This window comes from Primulina eburnea, unplaced genomic scaffold (genome assembly GCF_022965805.1).
Source record: "Primulina eburnea isolate SZY01 unplaced genomic scaffold, ASM2296580v1 ctg973_ERROPOS1174311, whole genome shotgun sequence".
NCBI lineage: Eukaryota > Viridiplantae > Streptophyta > Magnoliopsida > Lamiales > Gesneriaceae > Primulina > Primulina eburnea.
In genome coordinates this window covers 286,694-306,199 of record NW_027331729.1, presented here as the reverse complement: position 1 = coordinate 306,199, position 19,506 = coordinate 286,694, and the positions used below count along the sequence as shown (strand labels likewise).

General features: G+C 33.2%; 3 protein-coding genes across 3 annotated transcripts; all 3 read left to right on the top strand.

Moving 5' to 3' along the window:
• Positions 1–1,545: 1,545 nt before the first annotated feature.
• Positions 1,546–3,521, top strand: LOC140822585 (F-box protein At1g47056-like). Its single transcript, XM_073183366.1, has one exon. The coding sequence runs from the start codon at positions 1,666–1,668 to the stop codon at positions 3,295–3,297; it is 1,632 nt and encodes a 543-aa protein (XP_073039467.1). The 5' UTR covers positions 1,546–1,665; the 3' UTR covers positions 3,298–3,521.
• A 6,697-nt stretch (positions 3,522–10,218) lies between these two features.
• On the top strand, positions 10,219–12,841 carry LOC140822586 (SUMO-conjugating enzyme SCE1-like). The gene is made up of 5 exons (XM_073183367.1): positions 10,219–10,406; positions 10,528–10,611; positions 11,994–12,146; positions 12,246–12,359; positions 12,617–12,841. Exons 1-5 carry the CDS (start codon positions 10,338–10,340, stop codon positions 12,677–12,679), a joined length of 483 nt encoding a protein of 160 aa, XP_073039468.1. The 5' UTR covers positions 10,219–10,337; the 3' UTR covers positions 12,680–12,841.
• Positions 12,842–17,874: 5,033 nt separating this feature from the next.
• Positions 17,875–18,999, top strand: LOC140822595 (ethylene-responsive transcription factor ERF011-like). Its single transcript, XM_073183376.1, has one exon. The coding sequence runs from the start codon at positions 18,179–18,181 to the stop codon at positions 18,644–18,646; it is 468 nt and encodes a 155-aa protein (XP_073039477.1). The 5' UTR covers positions 17,875–18,178; the 3' UTR covers positions 18,647–18,999.
• The last annotated feature ends 507 nt before the right edge of the window (positions 19,000–19,506 follow it).

The window sequence follows — 19,506 nt, the reverse complement described above, 5'->3', positions numbered from 1 at the left end:
AAAACTTGACCGGATCATATATAGGATGCCCATTCGAGCGAACTTGCATTTTTTTCCGTAGACTCGATTTTCATTGTTTTTCAAACAAAAATGACTTATAGTCTATTTGACACCAAGATCTCAAAAAAATCGAGACGAGGTCTCAGTTTCCAGAACAAATTGTAATAAACTGTATCCCTCACCTAAAAACGTTATAGAAGTAGGAATCATTTTGATAAAAGGATATATGAAATCTGATGCTATCTATGCTTTGGTTTTTTATGTTCACAAATACAGAAAAACTGAGTAGCAAAATTCAACGCATAAAAAGTCAAGTCCGTGACAAGAGATGCCATTTATTCAATCTACACTCAGACTTGTTATTGTAAAGCCGTTAAAACGGGCCCAACAATTTTCCCATTTTGAGCCCGTTCATGAGAAGCAAATGACCGTATATGGGCCCATAATCCTCGACATCCAATTCCATGATCTCCCGTTAATAATATATACTAGTACACCCGATGCACGCGTTGCGTAATGACCTGATTGATAATTGAACCTATAGCCTAAATCCCAAAAAACAATAATTCTATCCGCTGAACGACATATAACTTGCATTAAAATTTTAACATTTTATTAATATATATAATTATTAAAACAGACTATGACACCAAAATTAGTTACTTTAAGTATCTCAAACTTAATAGAATAGCATAGATAGTATATATTAATTATCATACTGCGATTGCTATCTCTGGAGTAATTTTTAGAATCGTTAATATGGATTGCACTCATCAGATCGATCGGTTCCGTCACATAACTAAAATGGGTTGGGTTGAAATTTTTTCAACTCATTCAAAATGTGGGCATAAATTGGCCAATCTGCACACCGCAAGCCTATATTTTATGCATTATGAATTTACAGTGATATATGTATTTTTTTTTTAAGGTTTTAGTTTTTTGTCATAACTATCGCTGTTCAAGATAGTTAGTTTATAAAAAATAGTCCCGTTTTTCTTGTAGTGAATACATCTACAATTTTCTTTAGGGGTTTAATCCATATTTTTTGGTGATATAACATGATTTTTATATTATTATTATTATTATTAAAATCCGCAGTTAGTGGCCTTTGAAATCTATGATAATTTGACAAAATTTATTGGGGCTAAATTATTAAAATGGGCGCTGGGTGGACACTTGGACAACGTCGAAATGGGGTACTGGAATCCTAAGCATTAAAGCACCAAATTCTGGATAAAGGGAGCCTTGGCATTGGAAAAAGTTACAAATAAGTAATCATTTTGCTTTTCTATAATAAAGTATGAATTACCTTCGTAGGATCCAACATTTCCCAAAACTTAATATAATTATGCAACTCTTGAAACATTTTGATACAGTAAAATGTATTCAGGTTATATTATATTTGTTTAATTGTTTAAATTAATAAAGAGTGTGATTTCAAATATTTGTATTTCGATTATAAATTAATTAATAATAGTATTTTTCAAAAAAAAAATTAAAAAGTTCCATTGTAATTTATACCTATCCCTTTTTGACGGGTCAAATCTTTTAATACCACACATTTATATTCACCTCATCTTCCAAATCTGAACTCAATCCGACCACCAAATTCCCTTACCCCCCGGCGGCGCGTTTTTTCCTCTCGCCGTCGTGAAACAACCTGAAATGGGCCAAAGCGCCTCCATCCAAGACTATTCGCCCGAGAGTTCGAATCATATCCTTCATCCCAACTTTATCCGAGAGTCCTGCTCCGATGACTCGAATCCACGGCCTGCGGTGGGCGTCTCTGTAGATCAACGACACGATTACTCGTCCGAGATTCCCGATGAATGCTTAGCTCTAATATTCCAGTCTTTGAGCTCCGGCGACAGGAACCGGTGCTCCATGGTCTGCCGACGCTGGCTCGCCGTTGAAGGACAGAGCCGCATCCGCCTTGCTCTTAACGGCACAAACGAGGTTTCTACTCACCTCCCCGTGATATTCGCCCGTTTTGATTCGGTCACTAAGCTTGCCCTCCGCTGCGACCGAAAGTCCGTTAGCATAAACGACGATGCGTTGACCTTGATTTCCCTCCGATGCCGCAAACTCACCCGCCTCAAGCTCCGCGGCTGCCGTGAGATCTCTGATCAGGGAATGTTGGCTTTAGCACAAAATTGTAAATATTTGCGTAAATTTTCATGCGGATCGTGTATGTTTGGAGCCAAAGGCATGAACGCTCTGTTGGATAATTCATATTCGCTCGAGGAACTTTCGGTTAAACGTTTGCGGGGAATTAATGATTTATATACTGCTGAGATGATTGGACCAGGGGTTGCAGCATCGTCGCTGAAGTCAATTACTCTCAAGGAGCTTTACAACGGCCAGTGTTTTGGGTCATTGATGATTGGATCCAAAAATTTGAAAACTTTGAAGGTTTTGAGGTGTTTGGGTGATTGGGATATGTTACTGGAAACTATTACTAGGAAGAAGAATTGTTTGACTGAGATACATTTGGAGAGGCTGCAAGTGAGTGATGTGGGGCTAATGGCTATTTCGAAGTGCCCGGATTTGGAGATCTTGCACCTGGTAAAGGCTCCTGACTGCTCGAATGATGGGATTTCGGCAATTGCCGAGACTTGTAAGCTTTTGAGGAAGCTACATATAGATGGGTGGAGGACGAACAGGATAGGCGATGAGGGTCTGATTTCGATTGCCAAGAATTGTGTGAATCTTGTGGAACTGGTTCTTATTGGGGTGAACCCGAGTTCCGTGAGTTTGATGGCTATGGCTTCAAATTGTCAAAAGTTGGAAAGATTGGCCCTTTGTGGAAGTGAAACAATAGGCGATCCCGAGATATCGTGTATTGCAGTTAAATGTGTGGCATTGAAGAAGCTTTGCATAAAGGGTTGTCGTGTGACAGATGCAGGGATTGAGGCGTTCGCTTTTGGGTGTCCCAATTTGGTGAAGATGAAAGTGAAGAAGTGCAAGGGAGTGACGAGTGAAGTTGCAGACTGGCTGAGGGCCAGAAGGGTAACTCTGGCTGTGAATTTGGATGTCGATGAGATCGAACCTGAGGCCATGGAGGTGAGTACTAGTGGTGGAGGAGCCCATGATGACGGGGTAGAGTTCCCATCAATAATCAATGGAACAATAACTGGTGTTGGTGCGAATGTTGCTCCAGCAGAAGTTGATGTTCCATCAACGAGTAACGGAGGTAGATCGTCCAGTAAGTCTAGGTTTAGCCTTCTTGCCGGAAGGACTCTCGTTGCTTGTGCTTTTCGGAGGTTATCAATCGGTAATAGCAGTTCAAATTTATAGCTTACGAATGAACTGGATAAGAAGTAAAATGGTGAATTCTTGTTCAGTGTGAGCTGTTTTTTCATGTACTTGAAACATAGTTTGGCTACAACTTTTGCTTGAACTTTTGTTGTTGGCTACTTCGGTGTCATTGTGCTATTTGCTGCTCAAATTTGTACAAATTTGGACCCCTCTTCCTGTTGACTATTGGAGCTTTTATCACATAGTTTGTACTTTCTCGAGTTCTCCTGCTGTTCAGTTATTAGAACCAATCTTATTTTCCGTTTGTTTTCTCTTCCACGAACTTCATATATAGATTTTTAGTATTAGGATCATATATAGTGACAATAATTGTGAAGAATAATCGATAAGCTATAGATATGAACACGATCACGGCACAACAATGAATCAACACTAATGCTTTTGATACGACGCTATCATATACGTGGTTCGGCGATGAGAAACGCCTACGTCCACGGAAGGAACCAGCCAAACCTTTTATTGATGAATATCACAAAGAACAGATTACAAGCGCACAAAACAATAGTCAAAAATTGAATCACAAATGATCTATCTCTCAAATGCTCTCAATGTTTCTCCCTATCGGTGCACTTCTTGATTTACGTTCTCCTGCAATCTCTTGTCTCCTCCTTTAACCAAGATATATGTATATATATACTTGTCCACAAGAGATAACCGCCAGTTGAACTAACTCTTGCCTTTTTCCAGTTGTCCAGCTGCACCTCTATCCAAAGCACAAAGTCTTTTGAGTGTACTTCACAACTGCTAACCTTGAGAGTCACCCTCTGTTCTAACAATAATCAAATACATGATATCCAATTTACAATCATAATTATTTGTCACTTCAAACTCGTCTAAATTCCATTTCATGTGTTATGTCCTCTTCATTGTTACACCTATTTCTATCCCCAGACCTTTACTGCATATATAGGAACTTTAACTTTTTAAATATTTTTCCTATGATCATGAACTGGTCATAATATTACAAAGATCGAACTGATCAGAATATTACAAATATTTTTTTCCTATGTCTGTTCTATATCCGTTCTTCCGAAACTACGATAAATTTAAAATGTTAATAATTTTGGTGAAATATATCACGATGTCCTCTTGCTAGCTCCTTCCCCATGGGGGATTTTGACACTGTGGGCATGTTTTTCCATTGTTAATAATTTTGGGGAAAATATGTACCGTTTCGAAATTTAAATTACTGGGCTTAAATTACAAATGTGAAATATTTAAATTTGCTCACATATATGTCTACTTTTACTTTAAATTAAATTTCGGCGTGAGAAAGTTTGGATGTCACATATATCAGGTGAGAGAGACTGATATCTTATCTAACTTGAAGATAAAAACACCAAGAAAACCATATCCAGACATCCAGGGAGTATAATATCTGTTTCCCATTTTAGTATATATCCGTGGGAAGTAGACAAAAATTTGTGTAAAACGATCTCACAGGTCGTATTTGTGAGACGAATCTCTTATTTGGGTCATCTGTGAAAAAGTATTATTTTTTAGAGTAGGTCTTTTGTGAGACGGTCACATAAGGCTTTACATGTGAGACGGGTCAACCCTACCGATATTCACAATAAAAAGTAATTTTCTTAGCATAAAAAGTAATATTTTTTCATGAATTACTCAAATAAGATATCCGTCTTACAAATACGACCCGTAAGACCGTCTCACACGAGTTTTTGCCTATTTTCTGTGCCAAGAATATAACTTTTTACTGTGAATATGAGTAAGGTTGATCCATCTCACAGATTAGAATCCGTGAGACGATATCATATTAGACCCACTATGGGTAAAAAGGCTTGTTTATGATCTATTCTAAGCCTTTTTTTGTTTCATTTCAGAACTCTTGTTTTTTTTAACTTCCCACGATCATCAAATGAACCCGCTGGCCGACAACCAAGCTAAATCAAATTATTTAGAATAATTAATAGGCTTTGATTAAACTTTGTAGACCAAATTATCATATCGGGCTTGTGCCTAATTAATTTCAGCTCCAAATTATCATATCGGGCTTGTGCCTAATTAATTTCAGCTCAAATACAAGTTTTGGGTTTGATAAAAGTAAACGTAGGGTGCTATTTTCTTCATGAAATATTTTTAAAGTTACAACTTTGTACTTTATTGCAGATTCTTTGATCCATCTCTATTTTTGGCCTTGAGAAACTCTCGGATCCATACGAATCTCGACTTCAAGAATTGGTTCATTAAAAATCCATACTCTAAGATTTCAAATATCCACGTTTAATCTTTATATTTCTAAGAATTATGTGCATTTTCTTAAAAAAAAAAAAAAAAAAAGAAGATATATGTGCCGTTTTGATAAATTTATCAAGAATAGTTTCTCGAACCAAATGGCGGTTTATTTCTAATGTGTCGCTCTTTTGTGGTAATGTACTACTACAATAAAATATTTTTAATTTTTATCATCAAAGTTGGTTGGACTCAATAGTCAATCAACACCGTATTAATCAATTTGTAAATTTAATATCGGGGACCATATATAGTTCTAGTTGGATAATATTAAAATGAATAATTATTATTATTTTTATCTAAGAGATAAATATGAAAGACAACTGAGTTGACTTTTGACACGACTCAAGCGGCTGCCGTGGTGCGTATATCATCTTCCCACCAGATGCAGGGTATCGCAAAACAAAAATTTATATCTGATTATGGATCATTTGGACAAATACTTTAAAATAATATTTTTAGTGATGTACAAGTTAAAATTAAAATACTTTAAAATAATATTTTTAGTGATGTATAAGTTAAAATTATAATAATTTAAAATATATTGCTAGGTGAAATAATTGTTATTAGTTAGTAGAGCAATTGAAATTTGATTCTTAGAGAGACGTAAGCAGCGCGAGGTGTTAAGCGTGCGTGCTCAGCTCTCGTCCTCGTCCCATCCGTGAAGCTGAGGCAGATAAAAACATCATTATCACCAGCTATAATTTTTTATAAAGCGGCAAACGTTTAGTCTTACAGTTGTTATAAGAGCCGAGATCACGAGTTCAATTTTTATTGAATATAAGAGTGTAATTATCGAGAGAAAGATTGTTGGGTACAAAGCAATCGAAACATGACGTAGTGTTGTTGTGCATTTTAAAATATTTGAATTATACCGTTACCAACAATTATAGCTTTTAGTAATTCGACGAACACTCAGTCTTACTTATATGCTTGAATAATATTTTTGTAAAACGTTCTTTAAAAATTATTTTTTAAAAGGTTCTTCAAATTTAATTTTTAAGAACAATTCAGAGGTATTTTTTGATATTTTAGAATAAAAAACACGAGTTTAACGATAATGAAAATGTTTTTTAGAATAATTATCCAAATTTTTTTAAATTAATTTTAACAATTTTCTTTAAATAGTTGAACAAACACATTTTCATCTCTAAAAACGTTTTAATAATATAGTTATTTAAATACATATTTATTTTCAAATCAACTTTTAGAACATTCTATAAATGTTTTTTTTAAAAAAAAAAACACTTTTATAAAAACTAATTTGATTTTTTTAAAAAAATAAAATAACGATTTTCCGATCATTTGGGTTTTTCATATGAGATACTCTGATAATTTTTTGAAAATAGTTTTTTTATTGTGAAGCTCAATAATGCAACAATTGTTTTTATAAATATTATTAAATAATAGTTAAGTTAATATTTTATTAATTGACAACCAAATCAGATCAGCTATCAAAATTTGATTTTCATCAAATAGCTTAGATTTTTTTTCGCTAGAATCCACTAGATCAATCGAGTATGGCTTACTTAGAATCGATGCTATCCTAAGTAGTTTATGTGACGCGAATAAAACATATATTACACACATTAAAATTCATCTAAGCAAAAATAAATGAGAAAATAAAGAAAATAACCCTTAATATTTCAAAATGGAAAGAAAAAATTGACATTCTCTTATTTTTTTCTTAGATAGATCATTTTAATATATGTAATACATGTTTATTCTTGTCACGTGAGTCACATGTGAAAACATCGATAAAACTAGTGGTTTCAGACAAAAAAAAAAGGAAAAAGAAAATCTTATTGTACGAAAACAAAACTTTAACATGTCATAAGATTAAAACCAAAAAATGTCATCATTTTTTTTCTTTTTTTGTGATATTGAGGACTCATCATCCTTTAATTTCTTAAAAATAATTGGCAAATCTAAATTTGGGGTTGAGATGTCTAAGAGTTGGGATCACTTACATGCGCTCGTTTTTAGGTCTCGACACCCATTTAATTCAGACCACTACTCCATGTGCTTTCGAGTGAGTAGTGGTCTGCATGGTAACCCAAAACTTCAATGCCTACTGGTTTTATTAATAAATGCTTAAACCCTACATTTATCTTGGACAGTGTCAGTAAAAAGTTTTCTGCAATCTTAATTGCTTGCATGCATTTAAAGTTGTAATCCTTGTCGGTCGGTCTAACTCTAGGTTTAGAAAGAAAAAGCCAATAACCTCGTTTGACAGGCTGTGGAAGACTGGAAGTTGGGTCGTTTCTTCCTGACTAATCTTGTTTTTTCGGAGTAAAGACGTAACATCAGATCAATTATATTTAATGTTTACATCATTAATGTTCTGTGAAATATCAACATTATAAAAATAAAATAAAAATGAAACAGAAAAAGTATTGATTTATTATTTTAATACCAAAATTCGATGGTTTATTTGACAAAAAGCTAAAATATACCAGCTTACAAATTTTTTTTAAATATAATTTCCGAAATGGGAATTTGAGATAAAATTTTGGTTTAATTTTAAAATATATCAGAATTTCATGATTAAGATCTTTGGATTGGGAGAAGTAACAAAGGTAACCGATCTTATTTAGGTTTCGTTGTCCATGGCATGATGGCATGAGAGAGATGTGGAAGTTGGCCACATTATTTGAAGGTGAAATAATTTTTGGATTTTTTCTCTCTCTTTTTTTTATTTTTTTAAAAAAGAATAATGTAAAATATTAATTACATTTAATGAGAGAATATGCAAGTCTTGTTATTTCTTACAATTTGGGCAGCGGTGGTGAGGGCCAATTTTCTGTACACATGTTAAAAAAAGTTATGGCATCTTAGTACCTTTTTACCATGTGGACAATGGAGTCCTATTTTGTCGGTACATATTATTTAACAGAGATTGGAATACCTTATTTGGATTATACCTTCAGTTGCACTTATAAACTTGGAAGTGTCTTTACTTTTTTGTGGAAGTTCATATATTATTGCGTCTAAGATTGGTTGGGATTCACGTTCAAATTTTCTTATTTGCCTGCATTCTATCTTGTCTGAAATTCTGTTTTAGGGCCAGAACCATCTCACAGGCCCGATTGCTCGGTCCTTCGGTTGCCTGCAAAATATGCAGTATCTGAATTTATCTTACAATAAATTCTAAGGATAAATATCTTGACACCTTTTTAAAGAGATGATTGAAAGGAATCCTCGATTCCAAATTACTCAATATTTTATTTTGCATTTCTAGATTAAAATAATGATTTGTCTCCTTAGATATACCTAATCATATTTTTGGAATTATTCAATATAATTTGGAAAATTATCTACAAGATATATTATATATGTCAATCTTGTGTAGAGTTTGATTCTAATTAAATTCTTGTTTTCTTGTATGTAGGTAAGGAGTATCTATGAAGATCTAGGTCAAGGTCTGATATAAATATGACCATCGATGATGGAAAAGGGTCGACGTCGCTGCTGAATTTTTGGACTTGAAGACGTCCGCGTGAAGAGCTTAAGTGATCGAATTTTGAGAAGTGGTGTTTCATTTGGTTTCGGTTTTTGCGTGTTTGTGTTTATGCATCCCGACTTTAAGTTGTAATTTACTCTGAAGTTATATAATTCTTTGGCGTGTCAAGGAATTTAGTTTTGATATTGTTCTCACTAGCATTGTTTGGTGTAAATTATTTACATAATTTTTCTAGTGAATTTTTGGCCATGAAGCATTGCACAAGTATTCGTATTTGTGCATAATTTAAATCTGATGTGTATTCATTGAAGTTCACGTGTGTGTTAAAAATAAATTTCCGCGGTATGTTGTGTGCTCGTGTTGACAACACCAGAGTACAACACTAACTTCTGATCCACACAATATATTTATTTCATATACGTTTATGAGCAACGTAATTTTCAATGATAAATGTGAAATGAAGAATGTGGAAAATAATCTTAGCATTAGTGAGCTTATATTGAATTATTGGTCAAGAGGCTGTCTTTCACGCGTATGCACAGAGGGTGCAAATTAAGGACCCGATTATTATTATTATTATTATTATTATTATTAGTATTATTATTATTATTATTATTATTATTATTATTATTATTATTTTAAGAACGGTGGGCTCTTTAATTCATGCAAGGCGATTTTGTATTAACAATTTTCAATGTCAAGAAGAAATTGTGTTTTAATGAGCAACTACGGATAGTGGATGCGGGGTTCTCGTTACAACAAAAAAAAATTAGATTGAATATCAATAACTCCAAAAATAAAATAAAATTGCTAAAAATAATCTAATTGTTATTTTTTTTATTAATTCAATAACTATAATGAAGTTAACATTTTTTTTATAACTGCTGAAAAAAGGCTTGTATTTCAGTTATTACCAATAAATCTTTCTTTGAAAATATAATATTTTAGGATTTTCAAAGAATACAACAATTTTTAAAAAAATATTCAATTTTTAGAATAATTAACGAAATTCCTTTTTCACGCCAGAATTAAAAATCAAAAGTCGCGTTTCCTTTTCCACCTTTTCCCCGAGAAGGTCCCCAGAAAAGATTCAAACTAATCCAACGCTTTCGGTCTTACTTTCTAATAGTCGCGTGACTTTGCCCACCCTTATACTGGATCAAATCTCAGCCGTCCGTTCTCAAATATATTCACGAACCCCGAAGATCAAATCCAGTGCAAAAATTTACTCGTAATTTTCTCACTCTCTTTGTAGTCTGAAGGAATTTTGTTGAGATTGAAGAGTAATCTTCTGTTTTCGAGAACAATGTCTGGAGGAATCGCGCGAGGACGGCTCGCTGAAGAACGAAAAGCCTGGCGAAAGAATCATCCTCATGTTCGATTGTGACTTTTTTCGTATCTTGTTGTTTGTTTTTATTTTATTTTATATATGTTCGTCGATTTGTTGTTTAATTCGGAACACTTTTTTTTTGTGTCAAATGCCTTGGATTTTCCAGGGTTTTGTGGCTAAACCGGAGATTCTGCCCGATGGTACAGTGAATTTGATGGTATGGCACTGCACAATCCCTGGTAAGGCCGGGGTAAGTATTTTACGGTATCCTCCGATGTTATTTTGATCAGCATGTGCAGCATTTATTTGAACATTAGATACGTTTTCAGCATCCTTGGAGTTATAGATTTAATGTCTAAATAAGATATCTTTATATATACATGTACATGACTCATGAGAAGCATGATTACATACGATGCTGGGGCTTGCTAACTGTTGATTATCATCTTCTCAGAACAATGATACCCAACTTTATTATCTGGTTGTCCCGTTTGGTTTCATAAGTTGTCCCGTGTTTCTGATTCGTTCTATAATTTGTCAAATTTGATCTTAGTAGTCGTCAAGGGCTGTCATGACATTGAAAACGCCGACTATGTCTAAACAGAATTAAAAACCAACAAAAAGAAAAGTTATAGGACTTAGACCTAACAATGACTAGTTAAACGACAAAAAACAGAAAACATGATAACCTAGAGGATTGATTTTCCCATATTATTATTGTGGTTAGCAGATTGTTTCTCTTTATTCTTCTAAACTCCTATGACTTTTGTTCTACTTTTTTGGTAGGCCATTATGTGTTTCATTGTGCTTTTTTGGTGGCAAACCATCTTTATGTGATGGCTTGGGAATATTTTTTTTCTCTTTTCGCGCTCATCATATGACGAGGATGCAAGACATTGATTTTTTATGACCTTAATTAGCTTAACGGTTTACTGGAACAAGCAACTTAACGGTCATGCAGTGCTCGTATATCTTGATACCAATGGAACATAAACAGTGTACCTTGTAATAGCAAGACTTGGTTTGATTAACATAGTCGAACTGTTGAAGATATTAGTATGGTCATCTTATAGTGGTATGACTTCGTTCGATATGTTTATCTCAGTTATATGCATGTTTGTCTCAGTTATATGCTACTATAGCCAATTTTTAAATTAACAAGCCAGATATACTAGATATATCCTTTTTTACATCCAAATTTGGATGATAGCATATTGAATGAGAAAGTTCAACACATATAACCTTTTTGTTTTCGAGGAATGCGAAGTTCAATATTTATTTGATCAAAACTGACGAAGCATAACTTTCGGTTGTCCCTACGTGATTATGAGAAGTTCCATCTATCTCGAAGTATGCTTCAAGTGCCCAAATTTTTTAGGTTAACATTTTGCCTGAGTTTGACTTAACAAAAGTGTATCACTAAAATCATTATGTGATAAATTAAGCCGGAGAAAAGAGGATATTCATTTTCTTGGCCACTCTTTAGGTTGAGATTGTTGAGTTCTAAGTGAAATATCTGATTTGATGGAATGATGTTCGTAATTTCTTTGTTAAATATGGTTACTAGCAGTCACCATCTAGTCGTTAATTTGGATTGTTTCTTTGTGTGTTTAATTATAAAAAATCTTGCAGTCTGATTGGGAAGGAGGTTTTTACCCTCTTACAATGCACTTTAGTGAAGATTATCCGAGCAAGCCACCGAAGTGTAAATTTCCCCCAGGGTTTTTTCATCCTAATATATACCCATCCGGAACCGTTTGCCTCTCAATCCTAAACGAGGATAGCGTATGTACAATTTTGTTGGTTTTAGCCTTGTGACAATTATTGGCTCACTGCTCACTTCATGTACTGCAAATCAGAACTTTACTTGTTTCTAATGAATAGGGGTGGCGACCTGCCATCACGGTGAAGCAAATTTTGGTGGGCGTCCAGGATTTGTTGGATCAACCAAATCCGTCTGATCCAGCACAGACTGATGGGTACCAACTGTTTATCCAGGTACTAGAGCTTCTCTGACACATTACCTATATTATACATGTTGCGTGCATAATACTTATTTCGAACATTTTTCCAAGTCGATAATCATCAGGAATGATGAAGTCCATTTGGAGCATAGAAATATGCAAGAATCATAATTAGTTGAAAGGATAGGCAGGCTAACACTGGGAATGCTATTAGCTACTTATTATCTTCGAGTATATAGCGTTTCGAATTTGGTGTTGGCTAGGTTTTATTCACTCGCTGTCTGCATGCAGGATGCTGTCGAGTACAAGAAGAGAGTTCGGCAGCAGGCCCAGCAGTATCCACCTCTTCTTTAAATGAATACATATTTTTTTTCAACCGTCAGAGCTTCTACAAAGCTGTTTCTCGTAAAGGTTCTTGAATCTACTGTGTTCGACATTGATTGCGAAGGAAAGTGTAGCACGGCGAGTCGGTTTGAACAGTGTTTTGATATATGAAAGATGGTGCTTTTGATGTTGTGTGCTGGTTTAATACTGTGTTTTTGGGCATAAATTGAAATTTGTGTGCTGTTTAATTCAGCTCCTACCCTTTTCACAATCTAATTCGTGCTTAATAATGTTCCTCAAATATTTAATCAGTACCATAAAAATGTATATTACTTGAATACAGGTTGAAGCAACTGATAAAAAACATACAATCTTCAAAGATAGAGCAAGCAAATAGCTTCAAAATTATGCTAAAAGCAAGTAATTTGATGTGCTAAAGCAAAAAAAATTTGTATTTTCCAGAGATGGGAAAGAATTTAAAATTCAAAACAAATTTCTTTTTCACGAGTAAGGTATCTTATCCTTGGACTTTATTTTAGTGCGAGAACCCATTCAATTTTTTAATCCTAAGACGAAATCACCTTTTAAATTACATCATCACTTCAAAGATCAGGTAATTCAATTTAGAGTGAGTCGTATGTGAGATCGTCTCACGGATCATAATATGTGAGACAGGTCAATCTTACTCATATTCACAATAAAAAATAATACTCTTAGCATAAAAAAATAATATTTTTTCATGGGTGACCCAAATAAGAAATCTGTCTCACACAAGTTTTTACCTTCAATTTAATTTCAGCTCCCTGATCTAGTTATTAGTTTTAACCACATATAATAGGAGCAAATTTTTTAAAAGGCTCTACTACGTGTGTTTTCTTATAAATAATAATAGCCATCTCTCTTGTATTTCGGCTTAGGGGAATGCTCTAATTTTAAAATAAAACGCACAATCGGACACGTTTTTTAAAATTTTCTCTACTATATAATAACATGACTTGATCAAATTCACTTCAATTTTGTAGCAAATCAAGTAAAATAAAATCAATATCTTCGAATTCATCCATCCAATCACAACCTTAATAATTATATATAAGCAGACCTTATTTCCTTTTGATTTTTTTATTCCATCTCCGTATTTAAATTTAGTGCATGACCATTGATTTCTTCACCAACTATTGACTTATCTGCATCGGAAGTTGTACGTGGGCGGCAACATGTCTCATTCTCAAACTTACTTCTACCCGAGGGTTCGGGTATGTGCAAGAAAATTGAACCTTTTTTTGTTGATTTGTTTTGTTTTTCTTGTTTTTTTTTTTTGCGGGAAGGAGGTGGGGAGGAAATTAAACAATGTACATTAAATTAAAATAATATTAAATCCTTTGAATCAAGACAATTAACATCAAAAACACGTTTTAATATTGTACTGGGATTTGGTAAATGACTTTATTAATGATTTTGATGTCCTTTTAATTTGGGTTCAAAAGTTGGGACTAAATCATTGAATTGAATCTGATCTTATTTAGAAAATATTTGTTGATTCCCTGTACTTTTCTGCAACATGAGTACTGTTAAATACTACATAAAACTGTCAACCACTGTTCTTGAAGATTCCCATATTTACAATCTTATTATATAACTTGAATCTAACTGAATTTAGAATTTTTTTTTTAAAAAAATTCTATTCAGTTAGATTAATGGGATTTTACTGTGATACTTCCGATGGAGTATGAATTATCGCAAGGGCAGATTTAATGTCCTGCAGGAATTTTGTGCCAATTTTTTTAAAAAAATAATTAATCCAATAATTTTTAAATGATCCAAGTATAAAAAATATTAACATACTATTGAGTGAATTAATGAAGCTATTTCTTTTCTTAACAAATATGAAGTTTTTCCGATTTGTTTTGAATATTCGAGAGATTAGTTTGTTTGATAAAATTGGGTGTGATGTTTTAATTTAATGTTATTTTTAATTGCGTGTTGGGATTACTAATGAATTTTTACTCAATTTTTTTAATATTGAGTTGAATATTTTATAAGAGAGTAGGTCTCTGGCAGTGAGACGGTCTCACGAATACTATAAATTAAAATACTATGTATGTTATAGAATTTTGTTTATTTGGGCTAAACTCTGCGATGAATAAATTCTCAATATAATTGTATTGTTAGAAAGCACACTTATAATAGAATACAAACTGAAAATAAAATGAAATATTTCTATACCTAAGAAAAATCACTATATAGTTGTATTGTTACAAAATTAACTTATAACATAATGCAAACTAAAAATCAAATGAAATATTTCTATACTCAAGAAAAATCAAACCAAATCAACAAATTTTATCACATAATTTTTTTATATTAATATAAATGGTTTGGTTCAGTTTATTTTTATCCAATACTCGAACCAGACCATTTTTCGATTTGGTTGATTTTAAAATAAACCCAAACTATAATTGACTGAAAACTGATCCAAACAATGTGGTTTGACTTGTTTTAACATTGAGTTGATTTCAAACTTTAGGGGAAAAAAAGACTAAAACCAAAAAAGAAAAAGAAAAAAATATCAGACTTTAAATTAAATTTGATTAGTTAGAAGATAGATCACGGCTGAAACTTCCAAAGACCAGTTTCAATATTTTCCTTTCATATAAATACCAAACTAAAATATACTAAATGTGTTTGGAATAAAAGATGTGAGTGAATTTGATTTCAAATCCATATCTCAAATCCATTGTATTCATTTGGTTCAAAATTAGAATGAAGAATTTGAAATATCTTATTTTAGCCAATTTATGCTTCAATTTCAAATCCACTCCTAAAACCAATCTTTTCAAATACACGTATTTCAAATACGTTCTTTTACAAATCTAAATTCATTAATCCACACATAGTCAGGTTATAATTAACTACATACATTGGAGTGCATGTTCCCAGAGAATTATTATTTCTTATTTTCGAGAAAATTAATTTTGAGTAGGATTATTTGTTTACAATTGTAAGTTCGAGACAAGAAACAATAAATGGAGTATATTATTCGAACATTGACTTTGCTACCCCATCTGATGCCCAAAAACAAGAAAAAATAAAACTAATTTTTTTTGCTGAAAATCACGATTTAATTAAAAAATCAAATGGTTGTTCAAGGATAAAATTTGTAATAATTTAATATTCAACATTTAATCTTACTATTTGATTTCATTAAGTCTAGATGTTGACTTTTAACACATACATGATTAATCAAAATTATGAATTGCAAGCCATAATCTAAACATCGGCTTCCTGTTTTACAGAGAATGCTCCTTTGAAACTCTTGTTTCCTAAAAAATAAAATAAAATAAAAATCATTAATGTTTTCCATCGAGCAATCCATATTATTATCGTTTAAATTATTATTTCCCAAATCATTATAATGAATAATTTAATAATTGAGAAAATTAGATTTCTGATTTTGTAATTTATAGGTTTTTTAAATTTTGATCATGTTTTCAGTTAAGTTGCATTTTTTTTTTTCATTTTTTAGTTATTTTTCACCGAAAATGTTGATATGATCGAGATTGAACACTCCAGCATTAATGTCCGTAGCCACGCCAATCATTTTCGGTAACACACCATCATTTTCTAATGTCACATTATTATTCCAGTAAAAAATGACTAAAATTGAGGGAGAATGCGAATTAGTGTACTAAGACTGTAAATCGACCTACAACAGAATAAAAATAAAAAAACATGCCAAAAAAATTAAATTTCTCTTTAATAATCTTCCTTAGTTGCTCTTTCAAGCTTATAATGGACGAAGATTGTATACTAATGAACTTATTAAATGAAATGCATTTCAAATATTTCTTTGAAGTCATAGAGTAAGCAGGAATAATAACCAAATAAATATGGTAGAATATATAGTATTAATTCAAAAAATGCAAAAAAAATAATAATCTACATTTCGGTATATCTATGGTTGTAGTCCAGAACACAGTAATTCCTCTCTATTTCATAAAACAATTATCGTTCTATTTTATATTTTATGTCATCATTTTACAATATTTTTTATTTCATGGTACATTAATATACAAAATTATATTATATTTCTAGAGTACCTACAGAAATTTAGAGAAATTAAGAGCCTCAACAAATTAAAGCCACCCCATAATATCTAATATTCAATTATTGTAATAAAAATAAAATATGGTAAGAAAAAATGGATAATTAATTCCACACAATTTTACTTGAACCACTCGTCAGTTAGTCCAACTGAGCCGGCAGACCAGTTCGAGGACTTACTTCTGAACTTTGAACATGTCAACAGGAAAAAAAAGTAGCTATCACTTGAGATTAAATTAATTTTTTATTTTCATATTATTAATTATTTATATATTTAAAATTTACAAATCCCTTACAAGGCAATTGGTATTCCAATTTTATTGTAATAACTAAATCGTATGGAAGATATTTATATATAAACTTTGAACATATATCCTGTGTGTGTGTGTAATAAACAAAATGCAAGTCCAAGTCAAGTCACAAGGGTATCTTTCAATTTGCCGACCACCGACCTAACCCCCCCTTCATCTAAATTCTTGACCAAAAATTTATAGAAAGTAAATAGTTTTTGATGTTTTGAGGATTATGTATTTGATGAATTATGTAGTAGTACAAAAATTTTATTTTAAATGAAATTAATTTATCTTAATCATTAGATCCACTACTCATTTTAAGTTTTGACTTCCAATATTAGATTACCAAAAACAAACACAAATAAAAAAGAGTGTGTCTCATGTGAGACCGTCTCACGGATCCTAGTCTGTGAGACGGGTCAACCCTACCCATATTCTCAATAAAAAGTAGTACTCTTAGCATAAAAAATAATATTTTTTCATTGATGACCCAAATAAGATGACCCAAATAAGAGATCCGTCTCACAAATACGATCTGTGAGACCGTCTCACACAAGTATTTGTCAATAAAAAATAATTTCCCGAAAATTCTTTATCTGATCTTTAAGCCAAACATTACTAATTAATAAATAATTTTAGAATATTTCATTTGTAATTTATTATAAATACAAAAAATTAATTCACCTATGGAATTCCAATATCTGAAATCCTGTCAATAAAATATAATGGTTGATTAACTACTATATAAAAAGAAAAGAAGAAGGGCTGACGTTGTAAAGATGCTTACACCGATACACACACATAGGCCCCAAGCAGTCTACTGTCTATATATATATATATATATGAGGGGAGAGAGAGAGAGAGAGCGTAAACGATGGAGAGAGAAGAAGATTTGTGGCGGTGTCGGTGCATTTTGTAAGCTAGTTTTTGCTCATTAAACTGGCTTTTAAGGATAAACTAACGTGTCTGTACGCCCAGATGACAAGAACCTTGATCCTCAAGCCGCAGCCAACGCCAGATTTCACAGCTCTTCGCATGCCTCACGTTGCTATTTCTGTCTTTTCTTGAAGCCTTCCTCCTATTTAACCGGGACCCTGTATTACCAAGAAATCAAGAAGAGGGTTTTCTTGCAGACATGGAGGGTGGCAGCGCGAGCAGGGCGGCGGGACGAAGGAGGAGCGACAAGCCATACAAGGGCATAAGGATGCGGAAGTGGGGCAAGTGGGTGGCGGAGATAAGGGAGCCCAACAAACGATCGAGAATTTGGCTAGGGTCTTACTGCTCCCCAGTGGCGGCGGCGAGAGCCTACGACACGGCTGTGTACTACCTCCGCGGGCCGACGGCGAAGATGAATTTCCCGGACGAGCTGTCAGCCGGCGGGCTGCAGGACCTCTCCGCCGACTCCATAAGGAGGGTGGCGGCAGAGGTCGGTGCTAGGGTGGACGCGCTGCAGAGCGTCGGCAAGAGGGAACATGCAACGAATCATCAGCCGCTGAAGCCCTCTTTGTTCCACGATGAGATTGATCTGAACAAGGAGCCTGAGCCCGAGTCAGAGCCAGAGCCAGAGCCAGAGCCCGAAGACACATCTGGTGAATATTGGTGAAGATCTGGAAAAATTCAAGATATATATATATATATATATATATTTATATATAGATTATGTAATCGCATGTATCTTCTTTAATTCTTCTTGTTGTTGTTGTTCTTAATTAATGATGTTAATTTGTAGTAGAGTTTTCTCAGAGGGCGTGTGACGGTACAATTAACATGCACCTCGTAGTTTTTATTTGGATACAACAGTTTCCTTGAATATAATTCCCACAATGTTATAATTAGTGGGTGATAATTATTGTTAATAATGTAATAATTAATGTTTTGAAAAGGGCATCGAGTGAAAATATTATATTGCATGTGATGGCAGGTGTCGATGATGATTGGGGGAGTGGGGATCCGAGTGATGGAGGGGGGGCGGAGGAACAGCCATGGCCCTACCGATGCAAGCTCCAGTTGGGTGCAAGTGGATTTTTGGAGTTGTTTCATGTTTCCTCAATATTAATCTTGTGTTAATCTCGATCGCATCTCTTTCGTTATTAGTTTGGTTTTAGTTCACTAATTTTCAGTTTTTTTTTTAATTTTAGTTTTTCTTAAATCGGATATTTCACAATATTTATTGGTAATCACATCAGTTATTTTAAACGACAGGTCATCCTTTTATGGCACCATAAAAAAAAGAGTGAGTCTCATATGAGACCGTCTCGCGGATCATAATTAGTGAGACGGGTCAACTCTACCCATATTCACAATAAAAAGTAATACTTTTAGCATAAAAAGTAATACTTTTTCATGGGTGACCCAAATAAGATATCCGCCTCACAAATACGATCCGTTACCGTCTCACACAAATTTTTGCCAAAAAAAAAAAAGAAATGTAGTAAAAAACAACTGTTAATTAATAGAGGAATG